Source organism: Meriones unguiculatus, chromosome 7 (assembly GCF_030254825.1).
Source record: "Meriones unguiculatus strain TT.TT164.6M chromosome 7, Bangor_MerUng_6.1, whole genome shotgun sequence".
NCBI lineage: Eukaryota > Metazoa > Chordata > Mammalia > Rodentia > Muridae > Meriones > Meriones unguiculatus.
The window spans coordinates 91,286,841-91,298,999 of NC_083355.1; the positions used below are offsets into that span (position 1 = coordinate 91,286,841).

Sequence of the window (12,159 nt, forward strand, 5' to 3'; positions counted from 1 at the left end):
GTTATTGGAAGGTAGATGTGTGGAGAGAAGTGAGTGTGACTGAATGGAAATACAAGTTAGCAGGTAGAGTTATTTTTGAAACTTAGTATATACCTGGAAACCCAGTGCCCATGATGCTGAAGCAGGAGAGCAACAAGTTCGAGACTATCCTAGGCAACATAGTCAGGGCCTGTTTCACACAAAACCAATAATAATAATACATTTTAAAAAACAACATTGGAGCTGAGCACAGTGGTACACACCTGTAACCCCAGCACTCAAGGAGGCAGAGGCAGGCAGGTCTAGAAAATGACTCCAGGACAACCAAGGCTACACAAAGAAGCCTTGTCTTGAAAAACTAAAAATATTCATCACATTTTTACTTCAATGACCTTATAGGGCAGACTAAAAGTTCTGAACTCTGAAAAAAGAAAGAAGAAGAAAGGTGAGGAGCTAAAACAAACAAAAAACCTTGTTGGTCTGGGGGGGTTCACCTTTAATCCCAGTTCTTAAGGGCTGAGCCACCTTTCCAGCTTCAATGAGAGAGATCTTAACTGAAACATGCAAGAGAGAATGACTGAGTTTGGAAATTTTCAAGTGGGAGGTGGCCTGGTTGCCTGGAAGGAGCATTTTGCCTCTGAAACAAGAGGAGGCAGAGTTAACAATTAGACTGTGGGCTGAATGGGAAAATGATATCTTAATAATTTATGAGAAGAGAAACTTGGAGAGGGAAAGATCTAGAATGATTGATTCAGGACATAAAGTCTCTGGGCCAGGACTAATGAAAGGGTGTTGGTTGATCTTCTTGCTCTTCTTTCTCCCAGGTCTGGGCTCTTCAGCTGAGCACTTCGTGCTTGTACAGGATGAGACAGAGGACTCAGGGAATGACTTTCTGTCTGGGGAGAACACAGACAGTGGTATCCCATGGTTCCTCCGGGTTCAGGAACTGGCCCATGACAGTTTGATTGCTGCCACCCGTGCACAACTAGCAAAGAATGCAAAAACCAGCAGCAGCGGTGAGGCTCCTATGCCATTTTCATACAGACGTTGGGTAATGCAATAGCTGTTCTTTGAATTGTGTGTAACAAATTATTTTGTTGATTACGATGGTGACCTAAAAATAGAATTGTCCTATTTTATAAAACAACTTGGGCTTTGTCTACCAAATCAACTAAACTTATGTTTTGAATTTCTAACTTTTAAGAAATGTTCAGAGTGTCTTTTAGAGAACAACTAGGGGCCTGGTAACGGTGGCACAAAGCCTTAGTCACAGCATCCATGAGGCTGAAGCAGGAGGATTGCAGTTTCAAGGCCAGCATGGGCTACATAGCCCATGTCTCCAAAAATGGGAAAATAGTACAGATTCTGAGGTTATCTTGAATGTTTTTTATTGTAATTGTACTTAAATATGTAAAGATAAAAATTATATAAATGTCTTATATTTAGAGCTCAAAGAAATTAAAGTAGCTTTATCAGTTAATAAAAATAGAATTATAAACTTAATGCTGAGTCTGACTTATTCTGCTAAAGCTATGTTGATATTCATGGCAGTTTTGTTAATTACCATATAATGAGGTGATTTTACTCAGTTTTTTTTTGTTTGTTTGTTTGTTTTTGTTTTTTGAGGCAAGATCTCTGTAGCTCTGGCTGTCCTAGAATGCACTATGTAGATCAGGGTAGCCTTGAATTCACAGGGATCTGCCTGCCTCTGCTTCAGTACTTTAATGCGTCTTAGCACACATGCTATTCCTTGATTTCCTCTCAGTATTGGGTCATGTAAGATCTCCTGCCTGCTAGGCAGGTGTTCTACCGAACCCAGCCGGTTCTATCTGCAGCCCTTTCTTACCATGTTCTGGGGCAAGGTCTTACTAAGTTCCCAAGCTGGCCTGAAATGTTATCTTCCTGCCTTTTGTTTTGTTTTTTGTGGTAGTGGTGGTGGTGGGCTCTTTTGGTTTTTCAAGACAGGGTTTCTCTGTGTAGCCCTGGCTATCCTGGAACTCGCTCTGTAGACCGGGCTGTCCTCAGTGCATGCCACCGTGCAGGCTTATCCTCCTGTTTTACCTCTTGTGTAGCTAGGCTTACAGGCATATACCATCCTGTCTGCTTTGTGTATGTGTGTGAAAAAATCAGCCCTATATTTGATCGTGTATTGGTAATCTTTAATGTTAAAGAGGATGGGTTCTATTGATTTCTTAGCCTTGCTTTATTGTTTATAAGTATGTATGTATGTCTTTGTCTGTCTGCATGCCTGCCTGGCTGTCTTTCTTTTTCTCTCTTTCCTTCCTACTTTCCTAACTTCCTTCCTTCCTTCTTTCCTTTTTACATTATCTTATCTTTCCCAGATTACTATGAAACTTACTATGTAGCTAAGCTAGGGATGGCCTTGAACTTTTGATTCTCTTGCCTCTACCTCAAGAGTACTGGAGTTAGAAGTGTATGCTATCATGCATGGTTGATGTGAGTTTGGGAATCAAATTCAGGCCTTTCATCTGAGCTACATCCCTAGTTTATCCATTATGTATTTGTTTTATTAAAATTATACTAGTGAGATTTTTTAATTTATATATTTACTTTATAACCCAATCATAGCCCCCTCCCTCCTTTCTCCCTGGCCCTTCCTTCCCACCCTCTTCCCCCTCCCCTTTCCCCTTCTCCTCAGAAAAGGGGAGCCCCTCTCCCCACCAACCCACCCCAGCACATCAAGTTGCATCATGACTGAGCTCATCCTCATCCACTGAGGCCAGGCAAGGCAGCCCCAATAGGGGGAAGTGACCAAAAGCAGGTAACACAGTGCATGTCATAGACAGCACCCGCTCAACAAGGTCAAACTTCCCATAGGTTACGTATGTGTAGGCCACCTAGGTCCTGTCCATGTATTCTCTTTGGTTGGTGAGGGTTTTTTTGTTGTTTTTTTTTTTTTAACATTTTCTTTTTCTCTGTGACATAGGCCACCTCAAATTCTCTATTTCCTTGTCTCAGCCCCTGCTATTATATGCATATGCAACTTTGTCCAACTCAACATTATTTTTGTTTTCTTTTCTTTTTTTTTTTTGTATGTGTATGCCTGCTTACATACCTGTAGGGATTAGAGGACAACTTTGTGAAAGTTGGATCTCCTTCTCCCTTGTGAGTCCTAGAGATTAAATGAAGTTCTTAAAGCTTAGCAACAAGAACCTTTACCCATTGAGTCATTTTGCTGGCCCTTGGTATTCTTTTTTTTTTTAATTTTAATTTTTATTAATTATATTTTATTCATTTTGTATTCCCACATAAACCTCTCCCTCCTCCCCTTCTAATCCCACCTTCCCTCCCCTGTCTCCATGCATTCCCCTCCCCAAGTCCGCTGATAGGGGAGGTCTTCCTCTCCTTCCTTCTGATCCTAGTCTATCAGATCTCATCAGGAGTGGCTGCATTGTCATCTTCTGTGGCCTGGTAAGGCTGCTCCCCCTTCAGGGGGAGGTGATCAAAGAGCAGGCCAATCAGTTCATGTCAGAGGCAGTCCCTGTTCTCATTACTATGGAACCCACTTGGACACTGAACTGCCATGGCTACATCTGTGCAGGGGTTCTAGGTTATCTCCATGCATGGTACTTGGTTGGAATATGAATCTCTGGAAAGACCCCTTTGTTCAAATTTTTTGGTTCTGTTGCTCTCTGTATTCTTAATTTATGTACAAAATTGAATTTACAAAGCTCCAGTTGTTTACTGATGTCAATCTCTAGATTAGCACAGTGCTTCTATCAACCATCAACCTTTCATTAGAAACTGATTAGTTGAATCTCAGATTAATGAGAAATTTTTATGTTATATATACTTTTGTCCTGGTTAAAACTTAACTTTGTTGATTAAATATGTTTTTAAAAATGGATAACAATATTATGAAAGAAAATGTTAATGTTAGCCAGCAGGAAACATCTGAAATTATGTCCTGACCTAAGACAATTATTTCATAACAGTTAACTTGATAAAATCAATTGTAAAGGAGAATGTAGTGATAGAAAGATTGCTAGGGGGACAGAAACTGCCTTTGAGCAACTGTTTATAGGGACTATGAAAAATATAGCACATTATATCCTTTACAGAGTGAAAATTGGAAATACAAATCACATTCTTTTTTTAAATTTTATTTTATTTTGATTAATTACAGTTTATTCACTTTGTATCCTAGCTGTAGCCTCCTCCCTCATTCTCTCCCAATCCCACCTTCCCTCACTCTTCTTTTCCTATGCCCCTTTGTTTTTTTGTTTTTTGAGACAGGGTTTCCTCTGTGTAATAGCCCTGGCTGTCCTGGACTTACTTTATAGACCAGGCTGCCCTCGAACTTACAAAGATCTGCCTGCCTTTGCCTCCCAGAGTGCTGCGGTTAAAGGCGTGAACCACCAGGCCCGGCATAAATGCCATTTCTAAATTGTATGTAATACAGAGAAACTCAGCATGCTCATGGCAGAGGGAGAAACTAGGAGTGCTCTCCTTTGTTGTCCCGAAATATTCTGAAGTCAGTGAAAGAGAAGGAACACTGCCTGCTGGTATGGAGCTTGCATACATTTTTTCATTAACCGATCTTATGTACATTTAATGGAGGCGTGGTTTACTCTGCTTGCCTCCCTTGATTTATGTAACAACATACCTGTAGATATTCTCTCTTTTATAAAAGTTTGATTAAAACCTTAAAATTCATCTGAGGTTTTACATTTTTAATCATTGGATAACCAAAAAGGGGTGGGATAGGAAATTAGAAGGTTGTTCTTATCCTTCAGATGGTAGAAAATGAACAGGTTGGTTCAAAAAATAGAAGTCTTTTGAATGGTCATCTTTGATAAAAATCTGCAATTAACTCACTCGGCCAGAGTAATGTTTTTTCCCTAAAAATCAAGGTTTTATTACCTAGAATTTCAAGTTACCTCTGTAGCCTTCACTCTGGGTGTCACTTCTCTACCAGCCAACCTATCTGTAACAAAATGGGTGGGGTGTTTGTTTTAAAGTGGGTTCTTTTTTGAGACTACTCAGTCAAGGATGACCTTGAATTTTGATCCTGCTACTTCTCCCACTCCTCCAACAAAGCTGAGATTACAGGTGTGTACCATCATGCCTGGTATCTATAGAGTAGTTTTAATTCTTTGTGAAATATGTGGAAGGGAGCCTTATTTGATATATCTATATTTGTCAAAACCTAGTCTTGGGAACATGATAACTGTGATTAGTTCTCTGGATGGGGCTGTAGAGTATTCTCATGCCTATACAAAGTAAATGTGAGCAGATACCTGATTAATGATCACTAGGAATGAAATGTAGGAGTTTGTTTGAATCTGAGTATCTGAGCAGGTTTATTCTCTGAATTATAAATATGTCATTTGTTACAGGAGAAAATGTCCACCTTGGTTCTAGTGATGGGCAACCCAAAGATTCTGGGCCCCTTCCTCAAGTGGAAAAGAAGCTCAAGTGCACAGTTGAAGGCTGTGACCGGACGTTTGTGTGGCCAGCTCATTTCAAGTACCACCTTAAGACTCACCGGTGAGCAAATCCTAAAGAGAAACTTGTCCTCGAATAGACAAACTACAGGAATGCAGGGACTCCGGTTGTGCTGGCTGAAATGTCTTTTTCAGTCAGGTGTGATGATATATATATATATATATATATATATATATATATATATATACATATACACCTGTAATCTTAGCTTTTAGAAGGCTGGCAAATTTGAGATCGGCTTGGACTATAGAGAGAGACCATGTCTCAGAAAGCCAAGATCTCTTATTGTCGGTCCATCTGTCTCTCTCTTATTTTTTAAACTTAAAAAAATTGTTTTATTTTATTTACGTTGGTATTCTGCCTCCATGTATGTCTATGTGAGGGTGTCAGATCCCCTGGAACTGGAATTACAGACAATTGTGAACTACCATGTGGGTGCTGACATTTGAACCAGGTCCTTTGGAAGAGCAGCCAGTGCCCTTTACCACTGAGCCATCTCTCCAGTCCCCAGACATCTGGTTTTTATTCATTTGGTTTTGGATGGAATCTTGTGCTGCCAAGTTGCTTCAAATTCTTTAAGCTTAAATGATCTTTCTGTTTCAGCCTTCCAAGTGTTGGGTTTATAGGCATGACACCTAATTCGAAGGCTCTTGTATGTGTTGTTCTGGCATCTAAACCAGGCCTTTTTAGCATGCTTAAAATATGCTTTTTCTTGAGCTATATCCCCAACACCTGTTTGTTGTTGTTTATTTGTTTTTTAATGGCAAGTTCTTATTGTTTGCTCTAGCTGGCAAACTCGGGATCCTTTCCTTAGCTTCCCATGAACTAAGATAAGTGTGCATCACCATACCTGGTTCAAGGCTCATGCATGTTAATAGAAAGAATTGTGTTGTCCTGTTATTTTATTTGAGGCATATGACCCTGGGAAAGCTTCAGACTTTCTGTATAAAAAAAGGATGTCTTTGAATTCCTGATTCTCTTGCCTCTACCTCTCATTACCTTATTCCTGATAAATATTTAATAAGACATTTGGCACCTAAATATCTTTTTTTTTTTAATTTTGTTTAGTTTTATTTTAAGTGCATTAGTGTGAGAGTGTCATATCCCTTGCAAATGGTATTACAGATGGTTGTGAGCTGCCATGTGGGTGCTGGGAATTGAACCCAGGTCCTTCAGAAGAGCAGACTCTTAACAACTGTGCCATCTCTCCAGCCCCTAAATATCTTAAAGAGCAAAAATTATCATCTCATTACAAAATAACCTGAGAACTTAATATAATATGTAAGGACTAGAGAGATGGATTAGCTGTTAAGAGCATTGGATGTTCTTGCAGAGGACCCAGGTTTGATTCCCGGCAACCACAAAGTGTTTCACAGCCACCTGTAACTTCAGTTTCAGGGATCTGATGCCCTTTTTTGGCCACCGCAGGCATCAGGCGTGCATGCAGTGCACAGACAATGCAGGCAAAACACCCATGCATGTGAAAGTAAATAAAAATAACCAGGTGGTGGTGGCCTTGCCTTTAATTACAGCATTTGGGAGGCAGAGGCAGGTGGATCTCTTGAGTTTGAGGTCAGCCTGGTTCTAGGACAGAGGGCTACACAAAGAAACATTGTCCTGGAAAAACAAAACAAAACAACGAAAACATCCCAAAGAACCAAAGCAAGAACAACAAAACAAATCCAACTGTAATAATGACATCTTTGCCTCGGCCATTACCTTAATGTGAAATTGCTGTTGCAGCTGGGCTTGTGCTTTTATAATTGTAACAAACTGGGTTATTTTGATATATCCCAGTTTGGAATTTATTGTCTGCCTTCAGAGTAAGTAGAAATATTGACTTGTCACCACCAGCACCAAGTGTTTTCAGGTATTGTTGCTTGTGATTGTCTTTACAGAAATGAACGCTCCTTCATCTGCCCTGCAGAAGGTTGTGGGAAAAGCTTTTATGTGCTGCAGAGGCTGAAGGTGCACATGAGGACACACAATGGGGAGAAACCCTTTATGTGCCATGAGTCTGGGTGTGGTAAGCAGTTCACCACGGCTGGAAACCTGAAGAACCACCGTCGCATCCACACAGGTGTGCAGCTCTGTGTTCCCTGGGCAGTCTCCTTGCTCTGCTCTTGCTTGCTGCTTGCCTATGCTTAGGAAAGGCACAGTGAGAATGGAAGTGAAGGTGCAGTGTTGTTGATAGACTCGGAAGAAATATTTTATTAATTTCATTGTCTTGTGCATTCTGTTTATTCCTTATCAGTAATATTTATCCATCTCAGTTTGTATGTGAGGAACAGACAGTATTGATGTCCGTCTCCAGAAGCATTATAGGAAGAAATGTAAGGTTGTCCTAGATAACCTTAGTGATACTTAGAGATAAGAGATGAGTCCACCTGTTGTCCAGAGTCTCTGAACACTGCATAATTGTATTTATTCAGTCATACAAATGGTATAGAGCATTAAATAGGAGATGATAAGATACAACTCCTGAACTTTAAGTGCTTGCATTCTTGTTAGAGCTCATAACATGAGAAATAGAATAAGAAGTGAAAGAAGCAAAATGAAGATTCCTTGCTTCTTAGTCTGAGATCCTATGGGTGTTTTTGGAGCCGTTGTTAGATATGTGTTTTTGCAAAACTTAATCACTAAACTCAGATCACCAGTCAGAATGTACACCTCTCCCCTGTTTCCATGCCACTCTCTGAGTCTTTGCTAAAATGACAGGAAGTACACTTTATAGGCAGTTAGAAAGTGAAACCCATGCTCAAATCACAGTAGTTATAGACTCGATGCTCTCCAAATTGGCATAACCTTTCAATGTGTTGGGGATGGAATAGTTTTCTTTTCGGCTTTCTTGAAATAGTAAATGGACTTGGCGATGGTGGCACACACCTTTAATACCAGCACTTGGGAGACAGAGGCTGCTGGATCTCTGAGTTGGAGGGCAGCCTAGTCTACAGAGCTAGATCTAGGACAGGCAGTGCTACACAAAGAAACCCTGGCTCTAAAAACCAAAAACCAACCAAACAAATAAAAATGAAATAGTAAATGGTGCTTATCTCAAGAAAGGAATGCGAATGAAAAATAGGAAGGCTCACTAGTGGGCTGTATGTCAAAATATGGAGCATCAACATTTGCTGGGTAGCCAGTTGAAATTATATAGCATACGTTAAGGAAACCAGAATGAGTAAGTCGTTGAAATGATGAGTGATGAAAACATGAGGTGGTCAGTTTTCAGAAGGCTAAGCTTTTGTCTTTCTGTCTCCAGGAGAGAAGCCTTTTCTCTGTGAAGCCCAGGGATGTGGCCGTTCCTTTGCTGAGTATTCAAGCCTCCGAAAACATCTGGTAGTTCACTCAGGTACCTGTGCCATTCGTAAACTTCAAATACAGTAAGAGACAAGAGTTGGGAGGCAGGAGGCGGTGTGCAGTATAGTAAAAAGAAGCACTGTCCATTGTCTGTTAATCGGGTAATAAAGCTCAAGACTTTGAGGTAAAGGCCCTTAATAACTGTATTCAAAAGGTCTTCTCATCATTTAGGTTCTACTGTTCTCTTCATGCTTATGAGGAACTTAGTAACAGAGACCTTAGATACCTGGATCTCTTTATATGTTATATATGATGTGGATCCTGTATTGACATTTTCATTCTTCTGGGAGATGATTTAAAAATCCAGGGCAAAGTGGAAAGGCTAATGTCAGTGGCATCAAGACTTGTGATATGCCTGCCTTCTGAGAAGGGATTGGTAGTCCTCCTTCAGGTACCATTCTAGCATAAACTGCCTTTGCTCATTAGGACTTCGTGGTAGTCAGCAGTGTAGAAGACAGACCTAGTGATCCGCTTTTTGCTTTGTATTCTTAAATACCCTACAAATTCTGTCAATTTGCTCATTCTATGCAGGTAACTCAGTCTTCCCTGAAAAAATGTCTTTTGAATTTTCTGAAAATACTCTACAGCAGCCAGACTTTGTAAGCTTAATAGAAAAATCTAAAGTGTTATTTGTCTCCCTTCCCTACTTTACCATCTTCCCAAAGAGAAATGAGCACTGAGGAGGTGGAGGCAAGAAGACCTTTGCTGAAGACAGCAAGCCCATCAGTGAGAGTTAGATGTGATGTGTGGTCAGTCAGGGTTGGGAATTTCATAGTTGAGATCTTGGTATTGGAGCTATTTTGTCTTTTGTTTTGTTGATACAGGTTTTATGTAGCACAGGATGATCTTGAACCCCTGATCATCTTGCTGCCATCTCTCAGGTGTTGGGATTACAAATGGGGGCTTTTATATGCTAGGCAAGTGTCCTACCAATTTAGCTTTGCTCCAGTTCCTAAGCAGTTTTTATATGATGGCCAGCATTTTTTTTTTAAGATTTATTTATGATGTATACAATGTTCTGCCTGCATGTACACCTGCACAGCAGAAGAGGGCATCAGATCTCATTCTAGATGGTTGTGAGCCACCATGTGGCTGCTGGGAATTGAACTCAGGACTTTTAGGAAGAGCAGCCAGTGCTCTTGACCTCTGAGCCATCTCTCTGCAGCCCCAGTTTTTATATGATGACAATTTCCAAGTAGATGTGGGAACTGGTCGCTGTGGGGCAGCCGTGGACTCCACTTGTATATTACTGGGCTCTAGAGTGCTGTGTTGTACTTGTTATGTAAAACTGTGTCACATACAGTGAAATATACACAAGAATAGAAAAAATAGACATTATCTTATGCTAATTAAATTTAAAAATAACTTATTGCTTTTATCTTATATTCAGTCCATGTTCTGTTCCATCCAGTTATCACCAAAATGGTTTCAGTTGATTTATTTAAATGTCTTTTATGTATTTTGTGTTGCTGGGAATTGAACCCAGAGCCTCTTGCATAATAGGCAAGCATTTAATTGGAGAGCTACAACCTCAACCCAGAAGTTGGTTTTTTTAAATAAGGGGTCCCTTTGGGCCTAATAGTGCCTGCTTTTGGCTGTTGGGTCTTTTTTGAACTTAAATCTTTTTATACTGTTGTTTGGTACATTTGTTGTAGAACTGAGTTACTGGGGTCTTGTAGAAGTGCCATCCTCTGAGTTTGTTAGCTTCCTCTTGCCTTTCTCCCCCAGAGCTGGAGAGTGACCCTGGGGCTTCACACATGCTCGGCATGAACTCTACACTGTGTGGTTCCCCAGCACTTGCTTGTTTTCCTGTGATACCAAAGACAGCACTAAGCTCTAAAAGTCACCACACACACTGTGAGCTTTGTTTATGGCCCATCCAGACCCACACAAGGTTTGGTTGTCAGGCTTGATCAGTGGGTTCAGGTGCTATGAACCTTTAAGTTCTCTTTTAACCTTTCCCCCATGTTTTTGCCCCTGATAGTTAATTGGTAGTATTTCTTAGCTCTGTTGTTTCACATTAACTAGAATTTTTCTGTATGTTGGACTCTCCTCCAGGAAGTGGAGCTATTTGATATTTACACAAGTAAATAGCAAATTAAAAAAAAATGCTTCCTTTCTTCTTTTTTTTTTTTTTCTTTTGCTTGTTTGTTTTGTTTTGTTTTTGTTTTTCGAGACAAGGTTTCTCTGTGTAACCTTGTCTGTCCTGGGATTACTTTGTAGACTGGGCTGGACTTGAACTTATAGAGATCCAGCTGACTCTCCCTCCTTGGGTACTGGAATTACAGATGTGCACCACTGTGCCCGTTGACTATTACTGACTTTTTTAAAATAAGGCTTTGGCGAGGCCAGATTGTTTATTGTCTAGCACTAAAGAAGGTAATATAGGAGGATTGCCATTAATTGAAAGCTACCCTGAGCTATACATTGAGTTCCAGGATAGCTGGCCCTATAGAGTAAAATGTCTGTAAATAAAAGAATAGAAATGGAGGTTTTAGTTTGTAGTTCAGAGTGGCCTAGAACTCACTATTTTAGCTCAGGTTGGCCTTCAACATTTTTTTAACCTTCCTGACCCTAGTTTCCTAAGGAATGTAGGCATAACTTTATTCTGTCATTCTGTGCAACAGTTATTTGGGTTTTTCTAATCATTAGCCATTTTAAATTGTCCTGCTATAAATAATCTATGTGTAGGTTATTTTTCTGTTTTTACTTATAGGCAGATTTTGAGAGTTGGGACTCCTAGATGAAGGACAGAAATATCTGTAATGTTCTTCTAGGTAACATCAGATTCCCCACCATGGATGTAATGGGTTTTTTTTGCATTCTCATCAGTAATGAAAATGAAAATTGCTGTGTAATGCTTTTACCAGATGTAAATTGCCTCCCAGTATTTACAAGTTGGGAAATTTTTAAGTTCCTGTTCTGGCTTCTGTTTAGAAAAAACAAAAACAAACCAACCAAACAAACAAACAAAAAAAACCAAAAAACAACCAGCCTGGTCTACAAAGTCCAGGACAGCTAAAGCTACACAGAGTACCCTGTCTTGGGGGGAAAAAAATCTGCTGAGCATGGTGACACACGCCTTTAATCCCAGCACTTGGGATACAGAGGCAGGTGGATCCCTGTGAGTTTGAGGCCAGCCTGGTCTACAAAGGGAGTTCAGGACATCCAGGCAAGGCTATTATACAAAGAAGCCCTGTCTAGAAAAACAAAAACAAAAAATCTGGTAGAACAAGGCTTCCATCTACCCATGGCAACACTAGCCAGAACTGAATAATAGCTGCTCTTTCACTGGGGAAGTACTCTGTATTTCATTCCTTTATGCTTCTTACCCTGTGAGCATGAATGTTG

General features: G+C 40.2%; 1 protein-coding gene across 4 annotated transcripts in view; it reads left to right on the forward strand.

The window, feature by feature from the left end:
• Positions 1-12,159, forward strand: part of Znf410 (zinc finger protein 410) — a 29,965-nt gene that overhangs the window by 8,405 nt on the left and 9,401 nt on the right. For all 4 annotated transcript variants that reach the window (XR_009593030.1, XM_021634153.2, XM_021634154.2 and 1 more), the window contains exons 5-8: positions 804-995; positions 5,340-5,490; positions 7,347-7,528; positions 8,711-8,800. Coding sequence is in view for 3 of the 4 variants with exons in the window: in XM_021634153.2 (XP_021489828.1) it covers positions 804-995; positions 5,340-5,490; positions 7,347-7,528; positions 8,711-8,800 (615 nt within the window). In the remaining variant the exon portion in view is untranslated. The remainder of the gene's footprint in view (positions 1-803; positions 996-5,339; positions 5,491-7,346; positions 7,529-8,710; positions 8,801-12,159) is intronic.